The sequence below is a fragment of the Canis lupus genome, chromosome 25 (genome assembly GCF_003254725.2).
Source record: "Canis lupus dingo isolate Sandy chromosome 25, ASM325472v2, whole genome shotgun sequence".
Classification (NCBI taxonomy): Eukaryota; Metazoa; Chordata; class Mammalia; order Carnivora; family Canidae; genus Canis; species Canis lupus.
The window spans coordinates 26,187,808-26,209,700 of record NC_064267.1 but is presented as its reverse complement, the minus strand read 5'-3'; the positions used below and the strand labels follow the sequence as shown (position 1 = coordinate 26,209,700).

At 49.0% G+C, this 21,893-nt stretch overlaps 1 protein-coding gene across 5 annotated transcripts in view; it reads left to right on the top strand.

Moving 5' to 3' along the window:
• GATA4 (GATA binding protein 4) overlaps positions 1-21,893 on the top strand; it is an 85,599-nt gene that overhangs the window by 22,578 nt on the left and 41,128 nt on the right. Inside the window, exons 1-2 of one of the 5 annotated variants that reach the window (XM_049101370.1) lie at positions 6,112-6,258; positions 10,014-11,117. In XM_049101370.1, coding sequence (XP_048957327.1) covers positions 10,502-11,117 — 616 coding nt within the window. In that variant the 5' untranslated portion in view covers positions 6,112-6,258; positions 10,014-10,501. Of the gene's footprint in view, positions 1-6,111; positions 6,346-10,013; positions 11,118-21,893 lie in introns of those variants that run through there. The other 4 variants (XM_049101371.1, XM_025462904.3, XM_025462907.3 and 1 more) reach the window with 4 other exon arrangements.

The window sequence follows — 21,893 nt, the reverse complement described above, 5'->3', positions numbered from 1 at the left end:
TGGTCCTAGTATTTGGCTGGGTCCTTCCATCTTTTCAAGATTTATGGGTCTGGGTCCTCCGTGCCTCCCGAGTCACCGCTCCCCGCGTCCTCTGTCCCGTCCTTGGTCTTTGTTCCGGGGAGCCAGGGAGCCTTCCTTGCCAATCACCGCCGTCTCAGCGCCTAATCGGGCTGTCTAGCTCAACTCAACTTCCAAAATCCCGACTGCATGCCTGCACCCAGAAATCCCATCTTGCTGCAGATTCTGGAGGCCGGGGACTATGGGGTTTCCTTAGGGGTAACCTCGATTTGGGCAAGAGATTTTGTAGTTGGTGAGGGTGGGGCTGAGCCACGCAGATAAACGCTACCTGAGTGACCCAAATCTTGGTGTCTAGCCTGGGCCTCCACATCTTGGTGGTGACCCCGGGCACCTACTGTGTGCCAAGGGACACATTTCCCTTTGAAAGGGGACTGTTCCATTCTCCAACTCCCATCAGCCCTGAGAGATGCCATTAGCAATCCCTTTTGTAATTTTAATCATTCAACAAACATTTACTGAGTATCTACTAAGTGCCAGCCATGGCCGCTGCCCTTATGGAGCTTACCTTCTGGGATGTGTGTGTATGGGAGGCAGGTGTATAACCAACCACAGATAAACGAATTTATAACTCTAGGGAATGTAAGGCCTGTGAGTAAAGCAAATTGACATTTTGTGTATTCCAAGAACATTTATCAAATTCTTTCTCTGGATCCTGCACTGCCAGCACAGCAACTTCTAAAAGTCTCTGACAGGGAAGGAGGGAGGGAGGGAGGGAGGGAGGGAGGGAGGGAGGGAGGGAAGGAGGGAGGGAGGGAGGACCCACGGGTGAAAATATTGAGGCCCACATCACCAAGACAGGCCCCAGATGTGACAGGCTTGGTGCCCAAAGAGGGGGTACCTCCGGACACCTCAAAGAGTTTGCAGGCCAGGATCCCATCTCCCCGAAGCTTGGACAGTGGGTACAGGAAGCTCCCGTTTGCTGCTGTTTTCATAAGGTTCTTGAGTGAGGAGGGAGAGAGGGAGCCAGGCTGGGAAAGGGGAGAAAGGGGCGTGTGCGAAAGCGTCAGCGCGGCCACTGCCAGCCGAAGTTTCTCCACTCAGCGCCCGCTGGCTCAAGTGCCCGGACTTGTGGGCGCCGCCGAGGCCGGGTTTCAGTTCTGCGTCTGCTGCCCCGGGACCTGATGAGCGCCTTCCCGGTTTAAAGAGTCTCTGGCATCCTCCCCCAATTTAATGAAAATGGGGAGCCTCCTTTATGCTTTTCTTTCCCTTCTCACTGGATCTTAGATTAGGAGACAACAACCTGCTTTATTTTAAATTCATTTTAATTTTTAAATGTCAGGTGTACTCATTAAAGGATATTTAGAAATATTGGAAAAACAAAACGCGGGTTTCAGAAAAGTGTTTCAGGGTACCTGCGTGGCTCAGTCGGTGAAGCATCTGACTCTTGATCTCAGCTCAGGTTTTGATCTCAGGGCGCTGAGTTCAAGCCCCATATTGGGCTCTGAGCTAGGTATGGAGACTACTTTAAAAAAACAATTAGAAGAGTGTTTAATGATAGGAACTCAATATTAAATAAGGTGGAAAAAATAAGACTTCTAAGAAATCTAGATTCGTGACCTATTATTGCCCAGTGCACTGGCTTTGCCACCTGGGAAAAGTGTCTTAACCTCTCTTCGTCTCTGAGTTCTTGTTCGAATGAGATGAATGAGACGGTAAAACCATTTCTTCCTCCCTCTCACTCCCTGATGTTGTTGTTTCCTCCAGAAAAAAAATGGAATTTGAGAGTGTTCAGTAATTTGGAAATGACTATAAAATATTAGAGGGTGTGCCAAAACCTCTGATCCTTCGGCCCGGAAGCACCAAGGAGGCTTTTGAGGAGGTCTGTGAAACCATGGCTTCACTTTGCAACATCAAATATTTTTAAAATAGTTTTATTTTATTTTATTTTATTTATTTTATTTTTGAGAGGGGGAAGGGGAAGAGGAGAGGGAGAGAAAGAATCTTTAGCAGGCTCCACGCCCAGCTCTAAGTCGATAAGGGACTCAATCTCAGGAACCTGAGATCATGATCTGAGCCGAAATCAAGAGTCCCACGCTTAAGGAGTGAGCCACCCCGGCGACGGATGATATAGTATTTTTAAAAACAAGACAGAATCAAAAAGCATAGCTTCCTTCTCTCCTCACATCTGCCAGTGGGAGTCTGATGATCACTTCCTGAGGTGCTGAGCTCGTTCTGGTGGGAGGGAGCAGGGGTCTCTATGTCCCCACTCACAGCCCCACCCCACAAAGAATTCTGGGTGTTCAAATGCCAAGCTGGAGGAGAGAAAGGTCTATGTAGGCTTGCAGCTTAATTCATTCTCCAATTTTGTGTCAACGGGGACCAGCCCTGCCCGGCAATTTGGTTCTCCCAGCTCCGGTCGTCTGTCTGCAGGGGGGTTGCACAGGGGGCAGGGTGGGTAACTCGAGTGAGGCTGTGAGTCTTAGAGGAGGAAACGGGCACCCGGTGGGGGAATTCAAGGGCCGCATGGGACGGAGCCAGCATACGTTCAGCGCGGGTCACTTTGCATATCTGTCTTGAGCCCTTGTGTCCACGTCCGCAGAGAAACGTGTACATCTTGGAGGAATTCGTTATAAAGGACGAGGGAGGACTTCCTAGTCCCCTCTTTGGTTCTTTTTCTTTATGGGGGTCCCTTGTTCCGATTATAAGACTATGGGGGCCCCGTGTTTTTTCAGGTGTTGTTGGTTTTCATAAAGGAACCGCGGAGGCTGGTTTCCGCAGGGTGCCAAATGGCTTTACCAACCAAAATCTGAGATTCTGGCACCTGAGGTTAAAATGAGCTGGCTTGGGTCCCACAAGGAAATCCGGTTACCCCCGCGAGGGGAGACCCTCCCTGGTGTCACCATGAAGTCTGTCATGCACGGTTTATTCATGGTTTAGTCACTCTTTTTTTCAGGGAACTAGAGTTCAGATTCCTCTTACACCATGTCCAGCCTACAATTGCGTCTTTACTGGGGTATGGACCAGCTCAAGTCCCAGAGGCCTGAAGAGAGCAAGAAACTGCAATTCATTTTTGTGTCCTGGGGAGAATTTTTTTTTAAGTATGCAATACATCTAAGTAATTCTTATTTGTCTAAAATCTCATGATTTGACTCTTCATTAGACGCAGGCCATTAGTAAAAAGAGATCAAAGATTTTTTTTTTACAGTATTAAAATTTCCTGGTTGACTATGGGAAAGAAAAGCGGAAAGAGGACGTGAGCGGGGTTGGGCCACCATCCCAGGCCAGCCCAGGGACATGTCCTTAAAAATAGCCAAGAATCCGAACCTCAAACACCGCCCCCCCCCCCAACCCTTCCCAGCGGCCTCCTGAACGAGAGAGAAGCCTGGGAATCTAGCGGCAGCCGATAAACCTCCTCCAGCCGGCGGCCCAGCGAGGCCTTGAAATGCTCCCTGCTCCTGGCAACGCGCGCGGCGGCCGCAGGGGCTCCCGCCTTGCCCCAGCTAGGGAGGGGGGCCGATCGAAAGAGAGGGAGGAAGAGAGGGAGCAAGGGAAAATCAAACACCCCAAAAGAACAGACCGTTCGCCAACCACCTTCTGGACCTTGAGCTAAGCCCTTTGGGGAGAAAGTTGGGGCTCCGGGTCCAGAGAAAAAAGCCACAGGAAACACAATAAATTCTCTATTTCAGGGGCGTTCCCAGAAGGAACAAATCTCTCAAGGTTCCCAGGCCTCAGCCCACCTGAAGAGCGCCAGCTACGGGCATGGGTAAAACAGTTCTGTCGGGTCCCTGCCAGAAGAGGACTCCTGGGGAATCCCGGGTTCCTAGCAAGCAAGCGCTTAGAAAAACCAAGCTCTTCCATCTGGGGTCTTACAATGGCCACGTAGAGCAGGCTGGGCCTGTCGTGCACCCCCCCACCCCCACCCCACCTCCACCATCCCAGTACAGAGGAGGAGACTTAAGTTCTCAGGGCCTGGCGTGGGGGCAGTGTGTGTGTGGGGTCGCCCCAGGGCACCCAGCGGCTGCGAACCTCAGCACACAAGCTCTTGCACTGCCGGCCACCCCGCACAACTGGTAGAAGCCCGCCTGAGGGTGGTCTGTGCCCTTGGCTTTGGTGAGGACGCCTGGATGGCCGCTCCACCAGATGCTAAGCCCCAAGCCCTTGGCTTGTTGCTAAGAAAATCCACTGCCCAGGCTGCAGGCTCAGCTCTGAGGGTCGCGTGCAGAAAGCAGCTCTGAGACCTCGGGCATCGCTGGAAACACAAATCCCCACCGAAAACGGAGGCCCGTACAGCTTGTCGCTTGTCCGAGCCCACGCGTGTAAATCTCCAGAAAGCCCTCACAGGCCAATGGGGATGTCGTTTCAGACAGAACAGGGGTCGCATACCCTTCTCCGCCATGCGTCTGCAAGTGCGCCCACCGAGGGTGCTCCCCAAACTGCTCCAGCTTTCGCGTCCCTAGGAGCCCCTTAGGTTCCCAGACATCTGTGATCTGTCAGCGCCAAATTCTGCAGAGGCGCTTGCAAGGAGTTGAGGGAAGCCGGAGCAGGGTCCCTAAACAGACCGTCCTAAGCTTCCGGGGTGGGAAGGGGCCTAGGCGAGCGGCTGCCTGCGGGTCGGGATCGGGGCCGCGTGGGTGCGTCCAGCCCTGGCGCAGACCTTCCGCGGCTCCGCCAGGCGCCTCAGTTTTCTCCCCAAGGCTCGGCCGGTCTGAACCTCCGCACGTTTCGCTCAGGAAAGAGAACTCCCCGCGCAGCCGCGCTCAATCCTTCCTCCGGGATTTTCCTGAGAATCCCCATGAGTTGGCCACGATCCCTTTGGGGGTTTCCTTCTAATCAGCCCCGCGTGCTAGTCTCGTCCGGAGCGCCCGGGTTGCCCTCGCGCAGGCCGGGAACCCACGGCCGATTACCAACAGCGGAAGCTGGCGCAACCCTTTACCCTTCCTTCGCGGCCGCACGGGTTTCATGTAGGATGGTATCCCGGCCCCCTCCCGACCCCTCTAATCTGGTATGAAAAACCTGCCCTAGAGAGAGAAACTCGGCTCTGCGGGGGGGGGGGGGGGGGTGTTTAACCGAAAGCCTAAGAGCGACCGGCAGGCTGTTATCTGGGGCTGAAGGCTGCGGTAATCGATGGGTTATTTTTACGCGGTAATAGGGCCCTGTGATTGCTCTATTAACCTTTAGACCTGTCTGAGGGACTCTCCGGCTCGCAGCCCCGCTGCGCTGGGGCCTCTAGGCACTGACGCCGACTCCAGACTCAGGCCTGCCACCCTCCCCGCCCCCAACTCTAGGGAGGGGGCTGGGGTGGCTGGAAGACCTCTCTGCAGAGAAACCCTGCTGGACTGCCCGGCTCCCCACGCCCCGGCCACGTCCCTGGGATTGGTGCGGCGGCGCCGCAGGCTGCAGGGAAAACGGAAAGATCTGAAGGTGGGAGGCCGTAGGAGATGGGAAGCGTCGCCAGGAAGGGGTGCACGTTCTGCATAAATACATAAAATTGAGGACTCGAGAGGCCACCTTGCGGACTCCCCAGGCTTCTGGGAAGGCTAAAGGGAAGCTTTGGTGCCTGCGCTCTGACTCGAGTGGGCCAGTCCCAGCTTTCGTGTCTTTTCCACTCGCAGTTTGGGGCTAGCGGGATCCCCACTATCCACTACCTCGTGGAGACTCGCAGCCAGCCGGGCTCGTCTGATGGCCCCGTGCACCACAGCCGATCAGGGGTCTTGCCCAAGAGGTCACCTTTCCTTCTATCAGCCCCGCCCCTGGCCGCGGGAGTCCAGGACTGCGGCTAGACCCGGACCACCGGGAGGCGGGGGTGGGGGATGGGGTGGAGGGAGGAGGGAGGCGAGGGGGGCTCCTGAATAAAGCCGACCCTGGGCAAAACTGCAAAGCGAATCGACCTCAGGCGCGGCGGTGGGTGAAGCCCCGCGCCCCGGCACTGGCACTTCGGCCCTTTCCGAGATCCGTGCGCCTGGACTTTGCCTGCTAGGGGAGTTTTTCGAACAGCCCCGCAGCTCGGCGCAGAGCGGAGGTGCAGCCTCTGCGGCGCACCCCCGCCCCCCGCCCTTGCACGTGACTCGCACGGGCCAGTCAGCGCCCGGGAGCCGGGGCGCAGGGGCGAGGGGACCCGCGCCGGGACCTGGGGGACGCGGAGGCGGCCGGCACAGTGGCCGCGAGAGGCACCGCCGCAGTAGCTCCCCGGGCGCACAGGGGAGCGCGCGCCGGCCCTCCAGGAAGCGCGAGTCCCGGCAGGTACGGCCTTCTCTTTCCTCGCCGGGCTCTTTCCCGCCGTCAGCGAAACTCAGAGCTCCTCTGCGCTGCTTGCCTGGGAGTGGAGAGGTAACTGGTGGATGGAAGGAAGGAGACGTGGGGCACTCCCTCCGCCCCCAAGTTGGCCAGAGACTGCTCAGCTTTGGGCATTGACTTACTAGCGTCTTTAACTCCTAGTGAGGTGGAGGAGGGGGAAGCGGAGAGGGGTAATCGAAGTGCTTTTTGATTTTTGTGTGTGTGTGAACTTGAACGTTTTTAATCCCCGCCCCCCCCCCCCACCCGCATACATTCTCCAGACCTTGTTTGCACCTCCCAGGCCAGGGCCTGGATGGGGGTGATGGCCGTGCTAAATCACACTGACCCACTGACCCGGGACAGGCCGCCCGGGGGGCTCAGACGGCGGAGTGTCGCCCGTCGGTGACTGCGGGGACTCAGAGTGGCGGTGGAAGGCAGCGCGACTGGGCCTCGGGCCCCAGGGACGCGCTTCCAAGGCAGGAACGGGGCCACTGAGCGCCCGGACTCTTGATGCCCTTCTGGCCAGCCTCCTAGCCTTCCTGACTGGGGTCGGGGGAGTCAGACGCCACCCACGAAGCTAGCAACCCCACCCACTCACCCTGCTGTGGGTGAAAGTAGCTGAAGGCCGGAACCTGGGAGGAAAGCAGTAAGTCCCTCCGCCGGCCTCGGCCAGCTGCCCCGTTCCACGGTATTCTGTCGCTTGGCTCTGGGCTGAGGGTGGGGGTGGGGGTGGGGGTCCTTCAGGGAAGAGGAGGATGCCCGGCTGGTCAACTGCCGCCAGGCTGAGGGCACCAGGAGGCCTTTCGGTGGGGAACCAGAGTGGAGAGGTACCCCGGGCTGGGAGGATTCGGGGCAGCACTGTGGCTCTTCGGGGAAGATTGGGGAAGCGCCGCAGGGCAGTATTTCCTGCGTTTCTCGGAAAAGGAATGGACAGCCAAGAGCAGGTTTGCAGGTTTGTAAAGGCAGGGATCACGGAGGGATACCCCCACCACCTCCGAGGCCCCACGTTCCCCTGCAGCGGCCCGCTCTCTTCTTGCTGGCCAGTGTGTGCGTTCGCGTGTGACAGTTGTGTGCGCGGCAGGCCGAGAACCGAGGTGTGAGCTGAGCCCAAAGAGCCGGAGTGACTTGCAAATAGACGCGGACAGGAGGGCAAAGCTTTGGATCCTCCCACCATCAGAAATAGATTGGAAAAGGGCTGTGGGCGAAATCACGAAGAAAGCATTTCCTGTTTGGTCTGTGAATTTGAAGTGAACTGGAATGAGTGATCAGGAAGAGAGGAAAAAATGGGGAGCAGGCCTGAGCCCCATGGTGAGGTCAGACCCGCCATTCTCAGTAGCTCCCGAGGCTATCTCTGCGGATGCCTGAACCAAGGCTTAGTATCAAAAATGAGCAGGATGATTTCTCGTCTTTCCAGAAAGGTATAGAGTGATATTTTCTCCACCTTCTATTGTTCAGTAATGCAACGCCCAGGTAATGTACCAGCCGCTTTACGCTTTAGAAAGGCAGAGCACGTAATAAAGACAAATGTTAGATTTATGGCATTTTTAACATTTACATTTTAAAGCTTGTAAATTAGCGTCTGTATGCGTATTGGAAATTGGCTTACAAAATGATAAATCTTCTTTTTCTGCAGTTATGTGAGAAAAAAGTATGAAGTTATGTTTTAGAACTGCAGAAGTTGAGTATTACAGAAAATACAATGATATGGTCAACTATTTGATATAAAAATTAAATACTGGATATTTTATCAAGGTAAACCTATGTATTTACTTATTGAAACCCAGAGATTCCTGTGAGGTACTGATTTTTTTTTTGCCTTCATTCACAAAGAGTGAAGTTGGTGATGTTAGATTTTTTTTTTATTTTTTTGGCATTTTAAGTAATCTGTACACCCAGCCATTGGGCTCAGGCTTACAGCCTGGACATCAAGAGTCACATGCTCTGCCAACTGAGCCGGCCAGATGCCCCTCAGATCTAATTTTTTTGTATCCACCCTCTACCCAAACTTCGTACTGGAAGAAAATGTCCAACAAACCAATAATTTATTGTATAGTTTTCAAAGCAAATAATGAACAGTCTTGGAATTAACATGTGACTCTAGAATACAGTGCTATTGACTCCGTTATCATTAGTGATGTTGCAAAGATGTTTAAAAAAAGCATTATATAGTGTGTTTTAGAAATCCCATTTTCAGAATTTTTTTTACAATACTTAAGATGCCCATTTATTATAGTATGATTATATCTGAGGCACTGTCTTATGGCACACTAGAAATCTATAATAATAATGACCAACAATTGTATAGAACTTTGTGCCTGTTACAGGTTTTATAAAACCTTGTTACAGTGCTTTATATATATTAATTTTAATATTCATAATCTTCACAGTGACTCATAAGATAGATACCTTTAACATTTGCATTTTTGCAAATAAGGAAACTGAGGCAGAGAGGTTAAGTAATTTGTCTAAAGTCATTCAATAAGCGAAAGAGCCTGGATTTAGTGTAATAAAGGTCAGTTAATATCTTTGCAATTCTATTGCAATGAAAAAGAAACCACTGTTAAAAGTAGCTGCTGCTTGTTAAGGAGAAAAGTGGGAGTGTAGTGGTGAGCCTCAAACCCTGGAGGCCCACAGATTCTATCCCCTACCACCCTTTAATTGTAGTTTGGTCTTTGACAAGTTTCAAAACTTTGCAATGCTTCAGGAGTTCCCGCTTTTGTAAAATGAGGAGACACGCTTTTCCTTAGTGGAGCTGTGGCAAAAAGGACCTGGAACAGAGCAGGTGCTTAAGATCATAGAGCTCTTGTTTTATCGGAAAAGTTGCCTGAGAAAATAAAAACACAGGATACAAGGATATAACCAAGTCCTATGAACTGTTCTTCCCTTTCAAGCGGTGGCATTGGTGTTCTGATTCCCTACGTGGGTGGACCAGTGATTCTATATGGAAAAACCCATTCAGTGAGTCTGAATGGCCCATTTGTAGTTCTGTAAAGTGAGTTGCACATCCCTTTCAATTTTCTGGTTTTGATATCCAGTCTGCAAAATTGCTAAAATATAACTGCAAGATACAAATATCTCCTCTGATTTGACTTCTACATGGTAAAGTGTGTGGATGGATAAGAGATCTCACAATCCTTTAAGAGAGACTTAGCAGACACTGTGCTCATGTATAAACATTTAGACTCTACCTCTAGTTAAAAAAAAAAAAGATCACAAACAAAATTTTCTTAGGTTGCTGGTTTTTATAAAGTTTGTCGTCTTTCTCGGGCAATCTAAAGTGTTTTCACGGCCAGGGACGCTGAGGGTTACGCAGGAGGAAGATGAGCCATATTTCTTGGGTTCTGGCCACTCTGCTGGAAACCTGAAACACTTAAGCTTAGAAAATACTGGGACAAGAATCTGTTTGAAAAATAAGGTAAAATTAAAGTCCTTCCTGACAAGCAATAAAAAAAATTTATTTTTGACTTAGGTCACAATCAATAATTACATGCCCAATAACCATGTCTGTAAAGCGGCCCTCCCCAGGCAGGCTTCCCTGGAGCAGCCAGGCCCCCCGGCCTCCGCAAGGCGCAGACCCCAGTTTCTTTCGGAACCGTCTGGCTTCCAAAGCTGGGCGCCGAGAGCGGCGGTTTCTTGGGTTCGCAGCGCAGGGGAAGTGGGGCGTGAAAGCTCCGACTGAACTTCTGTCCCCCCCCCCTTTTTTTTTGTCGTTCCTGCTTTAGGACCGTGGCCACAGCGAGGAAGGGAGCCCGCCCCCCGCACGGCGGCCGGAGCCTGCGGGCGTCCTGAAGACCGTGCGCCGCGACCGCCGCCCGCGCGCCTCCAGGCCCGGGCCCGGGCCCCGCTGCCACCCGCAGGCGCTCGGGACCTCCAGGCCCTGGGGTCGAGGCAGCAGCCCCTCCTCCAGCACCTCCGGGAAGAACCAAAATTTCAATTTGGGATTTTCCTGTAAACCAGAGCCTAGAGAGTCTTTCTTTTCTTCTCTCTTTTTTTTTTTCTTTTTTTGGCTCGATTCTGGATTTAATACGTTCATATTTTTTTGAGAGATCTGTTTTTCTTTACTTTTGATTTTTGACCTTCGTTTGCGCGACAGCCCCTCACCCGTACACGATCATCACTATTTTTTTTAATTGTCCTTCTTCTGTCTCCCCGCGCTGCGCCTTGGCCCGCCAGTGAGGGAGAGGGCCCGGCGCCCGGGGCTCGAGGGGCGATGTACCAGAGCCTGGCCATGGCCGCCAACCACGGCCCCCCTCCCGGCGCCTACGAGGCGGGCGGCCCCGGCGCCTTCATGCACGGCGCGGGCGCCGCGTCCTCGCCGGTCTACGTGCCCACGCCGCGGGTGCCCTCGTCCGTGCTGGGCCTGTCCTACCTGCAGGGCGGAGGCGGGGCCGCGGCGTCCGGGGCCTCCTCGGGCGGCGGCTCCGGCGGGGCCCCGTCGGCGGCCGGGCCCGGAGCCCAGCAGGGCAGCCCGGGCTGGAGCCAGGCGGGCGCCGACGGAGCCGCCTACACGCCCCCGCCCGTGTCGCCGCGCTTCTCCTTCCCGGGGACCACCGGGTCCCTGGCCGCCGCCGCCGCCGCCGCCGCCGCCCGGGAGGCCGCGGCCTACGGCGGGGGCGGCGGGGCGGCGGGCGCGGGCCTGGCCGGCCGCGAGCAGTACGGGCGCGCGGGCTTCGCGGGCTCCTACTCCAGCCCCTACCCCGCCTACATGGCTGACGTGGGCGCGTCCTGGGCCGCGGCCGCCGCCGCCTCCGCCGGCCCCTTCGACAGCCCGGTGCTGCACAGCCTGCCCGGCAGGGCCAACCCCGCCGCCCGACACCCCAACCTCGGTGAGTACTGAGCGCCAGCGCCGGGCGGGCCGGGGCCGGGGCGGGGGGGGGGAGCGTTGGACTTTTCACAGGTGTGTGCGTGCGCGTATGGGGGCAGGATGCGGGAGCCTCCAAGGAGACAGACCGGGTGGGCGCAGAAGCTGGAGGTGCCGAGAGCTGGCGGCGGTGAAGGTCACAGCCCCAAGGAGCCCAGATTCAGTTCAGGGAGGGCCAGCCTGCTCTGTGCATGCTTTTCTGGAAGAGAGAGGACTGCGGGGTGTCAGGGTCCGAGGGTGTCCCCGTGCAGCCCCAGACGTCGTGTGTCTGAGCCAGCCATGCCCAGGTGCAGGTGACCGCGGGAGGCCAACGAGGCTCGCTGGACAGCTGGGAGGAGCAGCCCCGGGAGCCTTGGTGCACAGCGCTAGCGATCGCGGGCTCCCTGCGCCCGCGTCCCCTCGGCCCTCCCCTGGAGTCCTCAGCGGGGAAACCGATTACGGTGGCTTAGATAGAGCCCAAGATCTTCTGGGCCATTTGGCGGCCCAGTTGGAGGATCCTTCCGAGCGGCACATTATGCTCCCGTCGGGATTTCACACCTGGAACAAAGGAGGAACTAGAGCTGCCGAGAGGGGTTGAGCTGGGGCTGGCACCTTGTGGGTGCCTTCGGGCCAGAGCGTATTGCGCAGTGCGCGGGTCTGCGGCCGCGCAGGTACCGGCTGCGCTGGAAGCGCGCGCCTCCTCGGCGTCCAGGAACGCCGAAGCGCAGAGGGGCTTCTCTCTAATACCTGACTTAAATGGAGACTTGGCAGCAGCTTCCGTAAGTTGAGCGTCCTCCCGTCCGGACGGTTGAGGTTACAAATAACAATCGTAACGGGTACAATTTAATATTTCCTGTGAAAGTCAGCCCCGGGAAGGACGGCAAACATGCGCTCTCCTGCGCCGATCTGCAGATGAACGAAATGAAGTCTGGGGAAGGGTCTGGAAAGGGAAGTGGCAACCACTAGTTCAAAATGCAAACGACCTGCGGTCTTGTGGAATTTCAGGAAGGGACAGGATCGGGTTTGATTGGAGATGGCTGGGGTGGTGGGGGGAAGGGAAGCCCAGACCTGAGAAACAAAGTTAACATTTATTGACTACCTACTAAGTGCTAAATCCTTTCACATTTGTTCTCACTTTGAAGAGTAAAGCCTGTCCCTCCCAGGTTTCCAGTCTTAGGCTGGCTCTGAGAAGGGTCCCGGCTTTGAAGAGCTTTTAAATTATCCTCTGACCCTGGGTGGCCAGGGAGGGTCCCCAGGGGGGTCCAGCCAAATACACATCCCAGGTAAACTGATTAACCGTGGAAATGGCGCCGGGCAGGGTCTGCGGCTCCCGGTCTCCCCCTCCCCTTCTCAGGGGAGCCAGACGGCACCCCCCAGGGGAGGAGGGGTAACTGGCTCCGGAGCCTTTTGGAGGGCCTGAGCGAGATAGCTCGCTTGAAGCATCTCCATACAATGGCAGCTGTGGATGGGTGTGTTGGCGGCAGCCGTTTGGCCCTGCATTCTCAGAACTCTCAGTCGTCTCTAGAAATCTTTCTAGAACTTATGTTTTAAAATAGGGAGAAATGGCCCCCATAGTTCCACTTCTTTTAACTTGTGGTGGGAGTGGAAAGGTTGCTGCCTAACCCCTATAACCTGGAATGAGAATTTGGTGTTTGGTTAGGGAAAAAAAAAAAAAAAAGTTCAAAGTCCAAAAATGGAGGAAATATTTTTCTGGTCATCAGAATTACAACCACAGTAATGTTAAAAACAACAACAATAACAACAACACACACAAAACTGTGTGAGTGCGCACAGTATTTAAATTCTAAAATGCAACCCATACCATTTAGGAGAGTGCTGAAGTAAGAAGTTTCCCAGATTTCAAGGTCAACAAATGACAAGCTGACCTCCAAGGAGCACTTCCTTGCTGAGAAGTGTGGCCTGTCTTCCCAATACTCTCTGCTCTGTCCCACTAGTACAGGAAGCCCCACCTGAAGACAGTCCTTGGGTCTGGCCTAGCAGCTGGATTATCTCCTCTATACATAGCCAAGTGTGTTAAATGGTGGTCATGAAAGCCTCCACGTTATCTTTGTGAGAGAATATGAGGCGTGCGGAAAGTGTTGGCATTCACATCTTCAGTATGTTCTGCAGGTGGCACTTATAAAAAAAAAAAAGCAAGTCAATTTAAAAGCAGTGCATGTAAATAAATATTTTTTATCCTGTTCCTCCTATCCCAGGCACCCTCCTGTAAATGCCTGGTGGCTTTATCAAGGACCAACTCTGGCATATTAGCTGATTCCTAGTGATTGAAGCATGATGATAAGTGATTACTGATTCCATGATATTTATTGAGACCCTGCTGTTTGGAGTTGCCACCTGGCCCTCAGATGGCAAGACAGTTTGGTAGTATGACAGGCGAACATTCATTTAATTCCGGGTACCCCTTCAATCTTGGGCAAGTTACTTACCTCTCTCAGTTCTTCTTTTTTTTCTGTAAAATGGGATAATCTTAACTACTTTCAGCATTGTCTTAAATTAGAAAAGGCAGTGTTTATGAAGTAGTTGGTTTTGGCCTCTCCTAAGAGAAAGCTATTTTGTTAAACTGCTATTCACTATCATGTAGAGTGACCTATTTTTTCGGATTTTCTCAGGACTGAGGGGTTTCCCAGGACTTGGAATTTGGGGTGTGAAGCCTAGGGCAGTCCCCAATAAACAGGGATGGCTGGTCATCCTAAACAGACATGAAATTAGGCACATGACCCAGTAGCATGCTGCAGTATTGTCTAAGAGCAAAGGAGAAAAGACAGAAATGGCTCTTTCTCCCGTCTGGGAATTTTTTTTAAAAAGATTTTATTTATTCATGAGAGACACAGAGAGGCAGAGACACAGGCAGAGGGAGAAGCAGCCTCCATGCAGGGAGCCCGATGCGGGACTCCATCCTGGGACTCCAGGATCACACCCTGAGCCAAAGACAGATGCTCAACTGCTGAGCCACCCAGGTGCCCCATGTCTGGGAATCTTGAAGTTTCCACCTAAGTGGTATCATTTGCATTTGGTCTGGAAGGGTAAGTAGGAGTTTGCCAGGAAAAGCACAGCACCTGCAATTTGGAAAAAAAAAAAAAAAGTTATACCCTCATTTACCATCACATTTCATAGTACTGTGAAATAATCCCATACTGCCTAGCTTTTGCGTTAATAATATATTTACAGCCATAGGTAAAACCACACAGACTAAGTCACTCTTCACCTCAGAAACTGGTTTCAGTTTCAATGAGAAGAAATAAGAGAACAGCTTTATTTATTTATTTATTTATTTATTTATTTAAGATTTTACTTATTTATTCATGAGAGACACACACACACACAGAGGCAGAGACACAGGCAGAGGGAGAATCAGACTTCATGCAGGGAGTCTGACGCGGGACTCGATTCCACGTCTCCAGGATCACGCCCTGGGCTGAAGGCGGCGCTAAACCGCTGAGCCACCCTGGGCTGCCCCAGCTTTATTTTTTAATGAAGTACTAACTGCCTTTCAGTACTAACTTTCAGTACTAACTTTCAACAATATAGTTAATATCTTGTCAGAGTTCTTATGTTGGCTATTGGAAAAGACAAAACTCAAAGTAATAAAAGCTAACAAAGCTCTGTAAAGCCCTGCATTTGGGTTGGAGGGAATTATTTTGCCTTGATGGCAAGGTATATGAACTTCAATTCATTCCAAGTTCAATATGTGCCTGACCCTGAAACAACTGTTGAAATCATCAATTAGGCTACATTAATGGAATTATGTGACCTTACCTAGGGCAGGTACAGTCTTACTCATATTTAAGTGCCAGGCACATGCTGGGCACTTGGCAAATATTTGAGTAGAGATCTAGGAGGCAATTGCCGCAGTACTCTGCCCAGGTCAAAACACACATGGGTGGCTGCTTCACAGGCTCCTTGGGGAGCCTTGGGGAAAAGGGAGCAGGATGAAAGAGGGTTCTGCAACTCTTGAGAAACCACTGGAGCGGTTTTAGGTTGGAGAAGTCACAGGGTGGCTAAGAGAGAGAGAGAGGAGAATGACTGTATAAAAATACTTAATGGGTTGCCTGGGTGGCTTAGTCGGTTAAGGATCTGACTCTTGGTTTCAGCTCAGGTTATGAACTCAGATGAGCTCAAGGTCTCAGGGTCCTGAGATAGAAGCCCCACCCCCACCCAACTGCATGCCCCTCCTTGTTGGCTCTGTGCTCAGTGGGGAGTTTGCTTGAGATTCTAGCTCCCTCTCCTTCTGCCCCTCTCCTCTCCTCCAATAAATAAATAAATCTTTTAAAAAAATGTCTTGCGAGGCAGAAGTCTATGACCTTTTAACCTTGTGTTGCTTGCTCCAGGTAAGCGAACACTAGGATTGGCAAGAACACCTTCTCACATGATTGTAGTTGTTGAATTAGAATATGGAACATGGCTTCTCTTAATAATAACCCCTTGGGTACTGAAAGTGGTTAAGGAGAGGGTGCATTGCTGTGTGCCAGTGGAGCTGCTCAGGGAATTCTTGCATTTCAAGAGCTAGAGCCCATGTCCATGTGCATGTGAGAGAGATAGCTAGGGCAGGGTACTAGAGTTGTGTCTCCTTGTAAAGGAACCAGAGTGGTTACACAGGTATAACACTTTGCCAAAACTTGTGGAAATACACTATTAACATGGGAGTATTTGGTTGTATGTATGTTATACCACAATGAAGTTGGTTTTTTAATTAATGCCTGCAAATACTTAAAGCAGAAAAGGAGACCATGGAAATTATGTGTAAATATACCATGAAGGAAATAGCATTGTAGTGGATGTTACTGGAAAAGCGAGGAACATGTGCTTTATTACGAAATAACAATTCTTTGGGGTAATAGTGAAACAAGCAATTCTAATACTGCCAGAGGATCTCAGATCTTTACTATTTTTTAATTTTTTTAAAATATTTTATTTATTTTTTCATGAGAGAGAGAGAGAGAGAGAGAGAGAGTCATAGGCAGAGGGAGTAGCAGGCTCCCTGCAAGGATCCTGATACAGGATTTGATCCCAGAACTCAGGGATCACTGACCCTGAGCCAACCACTGAGCCACCCAGGCATCCCAGGATCTCAGATTTTTAAAATAGTTTTAAGGGTTGATTAAAAAAATAACAGTGAAATATATGTATATCACCCAGTGTCAGCCAGGTGGTTCCTTTAAAAGCTTTGCCTCATTCATGGTGTTGTGAGAGTTTGTTTATGGTATAAGTCAGTGGAAAACTCTCCAAAGTGTTTTCTGGATCTTTGGGAAACTGCTTATCAATTAAGCCAGTTTCTTTCAGAGCCAGTTCATTTATATAGGGAACTCTGCAAGATCAACTCTGAAGTAGCTTGTTTGGCCAGAGAATGATTTGTCAGTCTTTGAGAAAACCAAAGTTGTTTGACTTTCCGGTTACCACCCTGAGCGGGTCAGTCAGAGTTGGGGCTGGTGTGTGGTGCTAGATTGAGAGCCAATTAAATGGGGAAGGTGTGTGCGGGGTGGCCAGGGGTGTGTCACTACTTCCAGTGAGATCTGTCACCTGCCCAATTGTGTCCCATCAAAAGGTCAGGCCACATTTGCTGGGCACTTTCTAAGCACTCAGGTAGAATGATGCACAGGAGACAGTTTTAGATAACACTTTCTTCTGTATCCCTTTCCTTTTTTTTTTTTTTTGAAACTTAAATGAGCTAAGAAAACAAACATACTCTGAGGCGTGGGGAAACAGGAACTCTGATACCTGTGGGTGGGAGTGTAAATTGGTACAACTTTTAAGGAGAGCCCTTGGTGATATCCAACAAATTTCAAAGTAGATACCCTTGACCCAGAAATTTAACTTCTAGGAATTTATTCTCCAAATACACTGGCACAGTTGTAGCCCTGTTTGTAATAACAAAAATTGGGAATAACCTAAATGTGCATTAACAGGGGACTGTTGATATACATATCGTACATGCAAACAGTAGGTATCATGTAGGCTTTAAAAAATAGGAAATTCATTATGGTATGGAGTCGTCTCCAAGATATTTATAAGTACAAGATATGTATATTGTATGTTACTTGTGTTCAAAACAAAACAAAACAAAAACAAAACAAAACAAAAAAAACCGAGCAGGGGCCCCTGGATGGCTTTTTTTGGTTAAGAGTCTGACTCTTGATCTCAGCTTAGTGTTTGATCTCTGGGTCCTGAGTTGAAGTCCTGTGTTGGGTGTAGAGCCCACTAAAAAAAAAAAAAGAAGAAGAATATATGCATTTGATGTCGATTGCCCATGGAGAGGATAACTGGGTAGGTGAAGGATAAAGTTGGGGAAAGTATTTTTACCACATATGCCTTGGAACTTTTTGAATTTTTTTTTTAAGATTTATTTTTTTTAATTTAGAGAGAGAGTGAGCTAACAGGGAGACAGGCAGACAGAGAGGGAATCTCATGCAGACTCTGCAGAGAGCTGAGCCCGAAGCGGGGCTCCATCCCATGACCCTGACATCATGACCTGAGCTGAAACCAAGAGTCAGGTACCTAACCACCTAAGCCATCCAGGCACCACTGGAATTTTTGAATTTTTAACTAACTTAACCATTTTTATTTTTATTTTTATTTTATTTTTTTTAATTTTTATTTATTTATGATAGTCACAGAGAGAGAGAGAGAGGCAGAGACACAGGCAGAGGGAGAAGCAGGCTCCATGCACCGGGAGCCTGATGTGGGATTCGATCCCGGGTCTCCAGGATCGCGCCCCGGGCCAAAGGCAGGCACCAAACCGCTGCGCCACCCAGGGATCCCCTAACTTAACCATTTTTAATAGTCACTTCTGTGCTTCTTTATAAGCCCATTAAATAAGAAAATACTTTTGAAATAGTGGGAGGTTAAAAAAATATAGGGATATTAAAGTTGAGTTCGATTTGATTTTATTCTTTACCATCTTAGTCATTTTTAAGTTTACAGTTCAGTAGTGTTAAATATAGTCACATCATTGTGAAACAGGTTTCAGAACTTTTCATTTTGCAAGACTGCAAACTCTATACCAATTGAATAATAACTCTATTTCCTCCTGTCCAGCCCATGATAACTGCCATTTTAATTTCTGTCTGTGAATTTGACTACTGTAGGTACCTCATGTATAGTATTCACCTTTTTGGGACAGGCTTATTTCACTTAGCATAATGCCCTCAAGGTTAATCCACATTGTATTGTCATATGATCTCCTTGCTTTTCGACACTGAATAATATTCCATTTTATGTATATATCACATTTTAAAAATCCATTCATCCATCATGAACACTTGAGTTGTTTCCACCTCTTGTGAATAATTGTGAATAACCATTGCTGGGAACAGTGGTGTGACAAGGGAACCTTTTGAATTTGAACCATGTGAATATATTACCAATTTAAAAAAATTAAACCAATTAAGTTATTAAAGAGACATATAGCATTCATGACTTAACTTACTGAGAGGCCCTCTCCCTTTTTGTCTGAAACAGGGTTCTTTTTTTTTTTTTAAGATTTTATTTATTTATTTGAGAGAGAGCATGCTCGAGAGGAGTCTGATATGGGGGCTCCGGTTGGATCGCACGACCCGCATCATGGCCTGAGCCAAAGGCAGCCACTTAACAATTGAACGACCAAAAAAAAAAAAAAAAAGAAAAGAAAAAACCCAAACAAACAGACAATTGAACGACCTAGGTGCCCCTAAAACAGAGTTCTATATTTAGAGTTAAGGATGCACAAGAAAAGTGCTTTGTAATGTAAATTGTTGTTTATTGAATTTAGCTTTCCGGTTTTTGCTTATCCAATAGGAGATTGCTTTACCCAGGGGACAAAAAAACCCTTATCCTATGCTCAGTAATGTCTATTGGTAGCAAATCTCAGCAATTGTCAAATTACTGGCATTGGGGGGACATACACAGGTGCCCTCTCCTGCAGTGGCAATTCTCCCTCAGGTTGTATTGGGGCTAGAACCAGAGAACCACTAAGGCAGTGATAGAATTATGTTAGACAAATTACCTTCCCCCAAGGCAAGGTGAGTCTTTTAACCAGTTCTGTTCAGCGTGTCCTTTTAAGGCAATTGAGTTGTACCGAATGTGGAGCCAAAGCCAGTTGCAAATGTTGCTGCTTTTGTTTGCATACGAAAGAGGAAGGACTGCGGGTTTTTCCATTGCTTTGCTCTAGAGGAGAGCGGTTCTTGGAGGCCCTTGGGTGCTGCTTTTTAAAAAAAAACTTGAAGGAGCTTTTTTGACATCTGAAAGGATTTGTCTCCTGGTAACTTTTTTGGTCTGCACAGCTTGAATAAGGTGCAGGTGATAAGGCCGTCTCAAGGTTTGGGAATGGGTATCACTCTGTTCTGTTGGCTTTCTATGGTCCATGACGGGGTCTCATGTAACACACTCTATGAAGGATTATTTAAACATTTTATTGGCTATCTACAGAGCTATTTGTCACCTAATGAAAATAGGTAAGGTAATATGAGTGGGATTATAATAGGAATAACCTCTAATCTGTTTTATTTTGTACAAAATAAATTTACAAATTTGGATACATTAATGTTTGGAAACTAGCTAACAAGTTTTTAGGGACAGTAGCTTTTATCTTGTGCTACATATGTGCTTCTATCTTGCTCTCTGTAATGCAATTTATGTACAGTAAGTTGGATCCTTTATCAGGGGTCAGTGGGGAAGTTGTCAGGTGATAGGGACTTTTAAGTCCTTTCTGAGAGGCAGATATCTCCATTTTGCAGGAGAGGTAGCTGATCCTCAGAAAGATTAAGTAATCTGCCCAAGTTCCCATTGGTAGTAAGCAACAGCTCTGGTTTAGAGCTCCTCTAAGTCCAACTTCTGGACTTCCATACTTTCCTTTCATTTACCTCCCTTGTATTTGCCAAGTTTACGATGAGGGCACTTCAGGACCATAACATGCATGGTGGTTGAAAGAGTCAGACTTTACAATTTATTTTCTTTCTTTCTTTCTTTTTCTTTCTTTCTTTCTTTCTTTTTTCTTTTTCTTATTTTATTTATTTTTTATTTACTGAGAGAGAGCATGAAGGGGAGGGGCACAAAGGCAGAGGGGGAAACAGATAATCTTATGCAGGGTTTGGATCCCAGAACCCCGGGATTATGACCTGAGCTGAAGGCAGATGCTTAACCGACTGAGCCACCCAGGTGCCCCTCAAATTTTAGGATTTTCTATTACTTGGTCTCCACCTGCACCCTCTCCCCAATATAGTTTTTCCCTTTGTGTTCCTGCTTCCCACCAATTCTTCTCCAGGTCCAATAGCCTCTCTAGTAGCCTTCCATCTCACTCTGATTCTGTGCATCTTGCTCTTGGAGAGTACAACATTAGGAATCCCTGCCTTGCTCTAACATCTTTTTCAGCCTTCTGATTCTCTTGTGCAGAGAATTAAAGAGAGATTTCCCAGAATTCCAACCTCCAGACTGGAGGATTCTCTCATTCTGGAGGGATTGCTGGCTGCAAAAGAAGAAAAAGCAAAACCATATGGCTATCTCAAAAATCCTTTTCCTAAAAGAAAACTAGAAGCAGCTTCTCTGTAGTCCCTCTTCTCTGACATGTATTTGTGGTAGGAGCAGAGAAAGGAGGGGAGAAAAGCACTGTAGTAATTATGTTTTTAATGAAGATGAGAATAGGGGGATATATGAGGACAGTGTCTAAAACCTCTGGCTGCAAGAGCCCCATGGACTTGGGCTGAGCTGAACCCAGAAGCGATCAGTGGAAGCTTTCTCGTTTCTGGCAGGGGGCCTATGGTTTTATCTATTACTGCTCTGTAATCAGAATTGAGCCAGGATATTCAAGCCTCTTATCTGGAAGAAGGGAATTTGGTTTTCTGGCCTTCAGCATTTTGCAGGAGTCCCAAAACTGACTTCAGGGCTCTAAGTATCTTTTTTTCCACCAGAGGAGTATAATCCAGGCAGGTAAGCCATTCCATACGTTTAAAGTCATTGAAAACCCCCTGCAAGTTGAGTGTTAAGGGTATCTTTCACTCTGTGTTGAATCACAGATGTACTTTATTTTGGAGAATGAGAAATTAAGGAGATACCGCCGTAGTTTGATAGATTATTAAACCAAAAGCTTTGGGATTCCCTAATTGCAGATCTTAAAACGGAAATTGATTCTTAAATTATTTTTTTGTAGTCTTCCCTTTTTCTTCCCAGTTTAAAGCTCCATTTTTACTTCTAGAAATCCAGTCAAACTTTATCACCTCCATTCAGAATTGATCAATAGCAACTGGTGAGCAGGTTAATTATAATCGCAGAATAAACGCTGAAGTCTCAAAGTTCACCACTTTTGCAATGTTTCCAAACCCCTCGGGGACCGTGCCAAGAGAGACTCTCATTGACCCATTCAGAGCAGGTGTGGGAGTTTGAACCAGGGGCAGACAATCGGATCTGATTCAAGACAACTCAGTTTGGTTTCTTATCTGCAGCTTTTCCTATCTTATGATGTCTGTCATTTCAGATAAAAAAAAAAAGTTCAGTCAATTGAGCTGGGAAATAGCAAGTTATGTTCTTATGATAAAAGTTTTCTAGTTGTTGTTTTATCAGATTGGGTTGAAATCGTATGTTTCTGTCAAGGTCTGCAATGACCTTTTCAGATATTTTATCAGGTATTAGGTGGGGAAACCTTTTTTTTTTTCTTTCTCTCGTCGACCTAGCAAAGAATGACCTGACTTCCAAGATCATAAATCAAACCAGGTAAAGAGAGGCAATAATACAAGTTACCCCACGAAATTAACTAGGTGGGGGGAAAACAAACAAC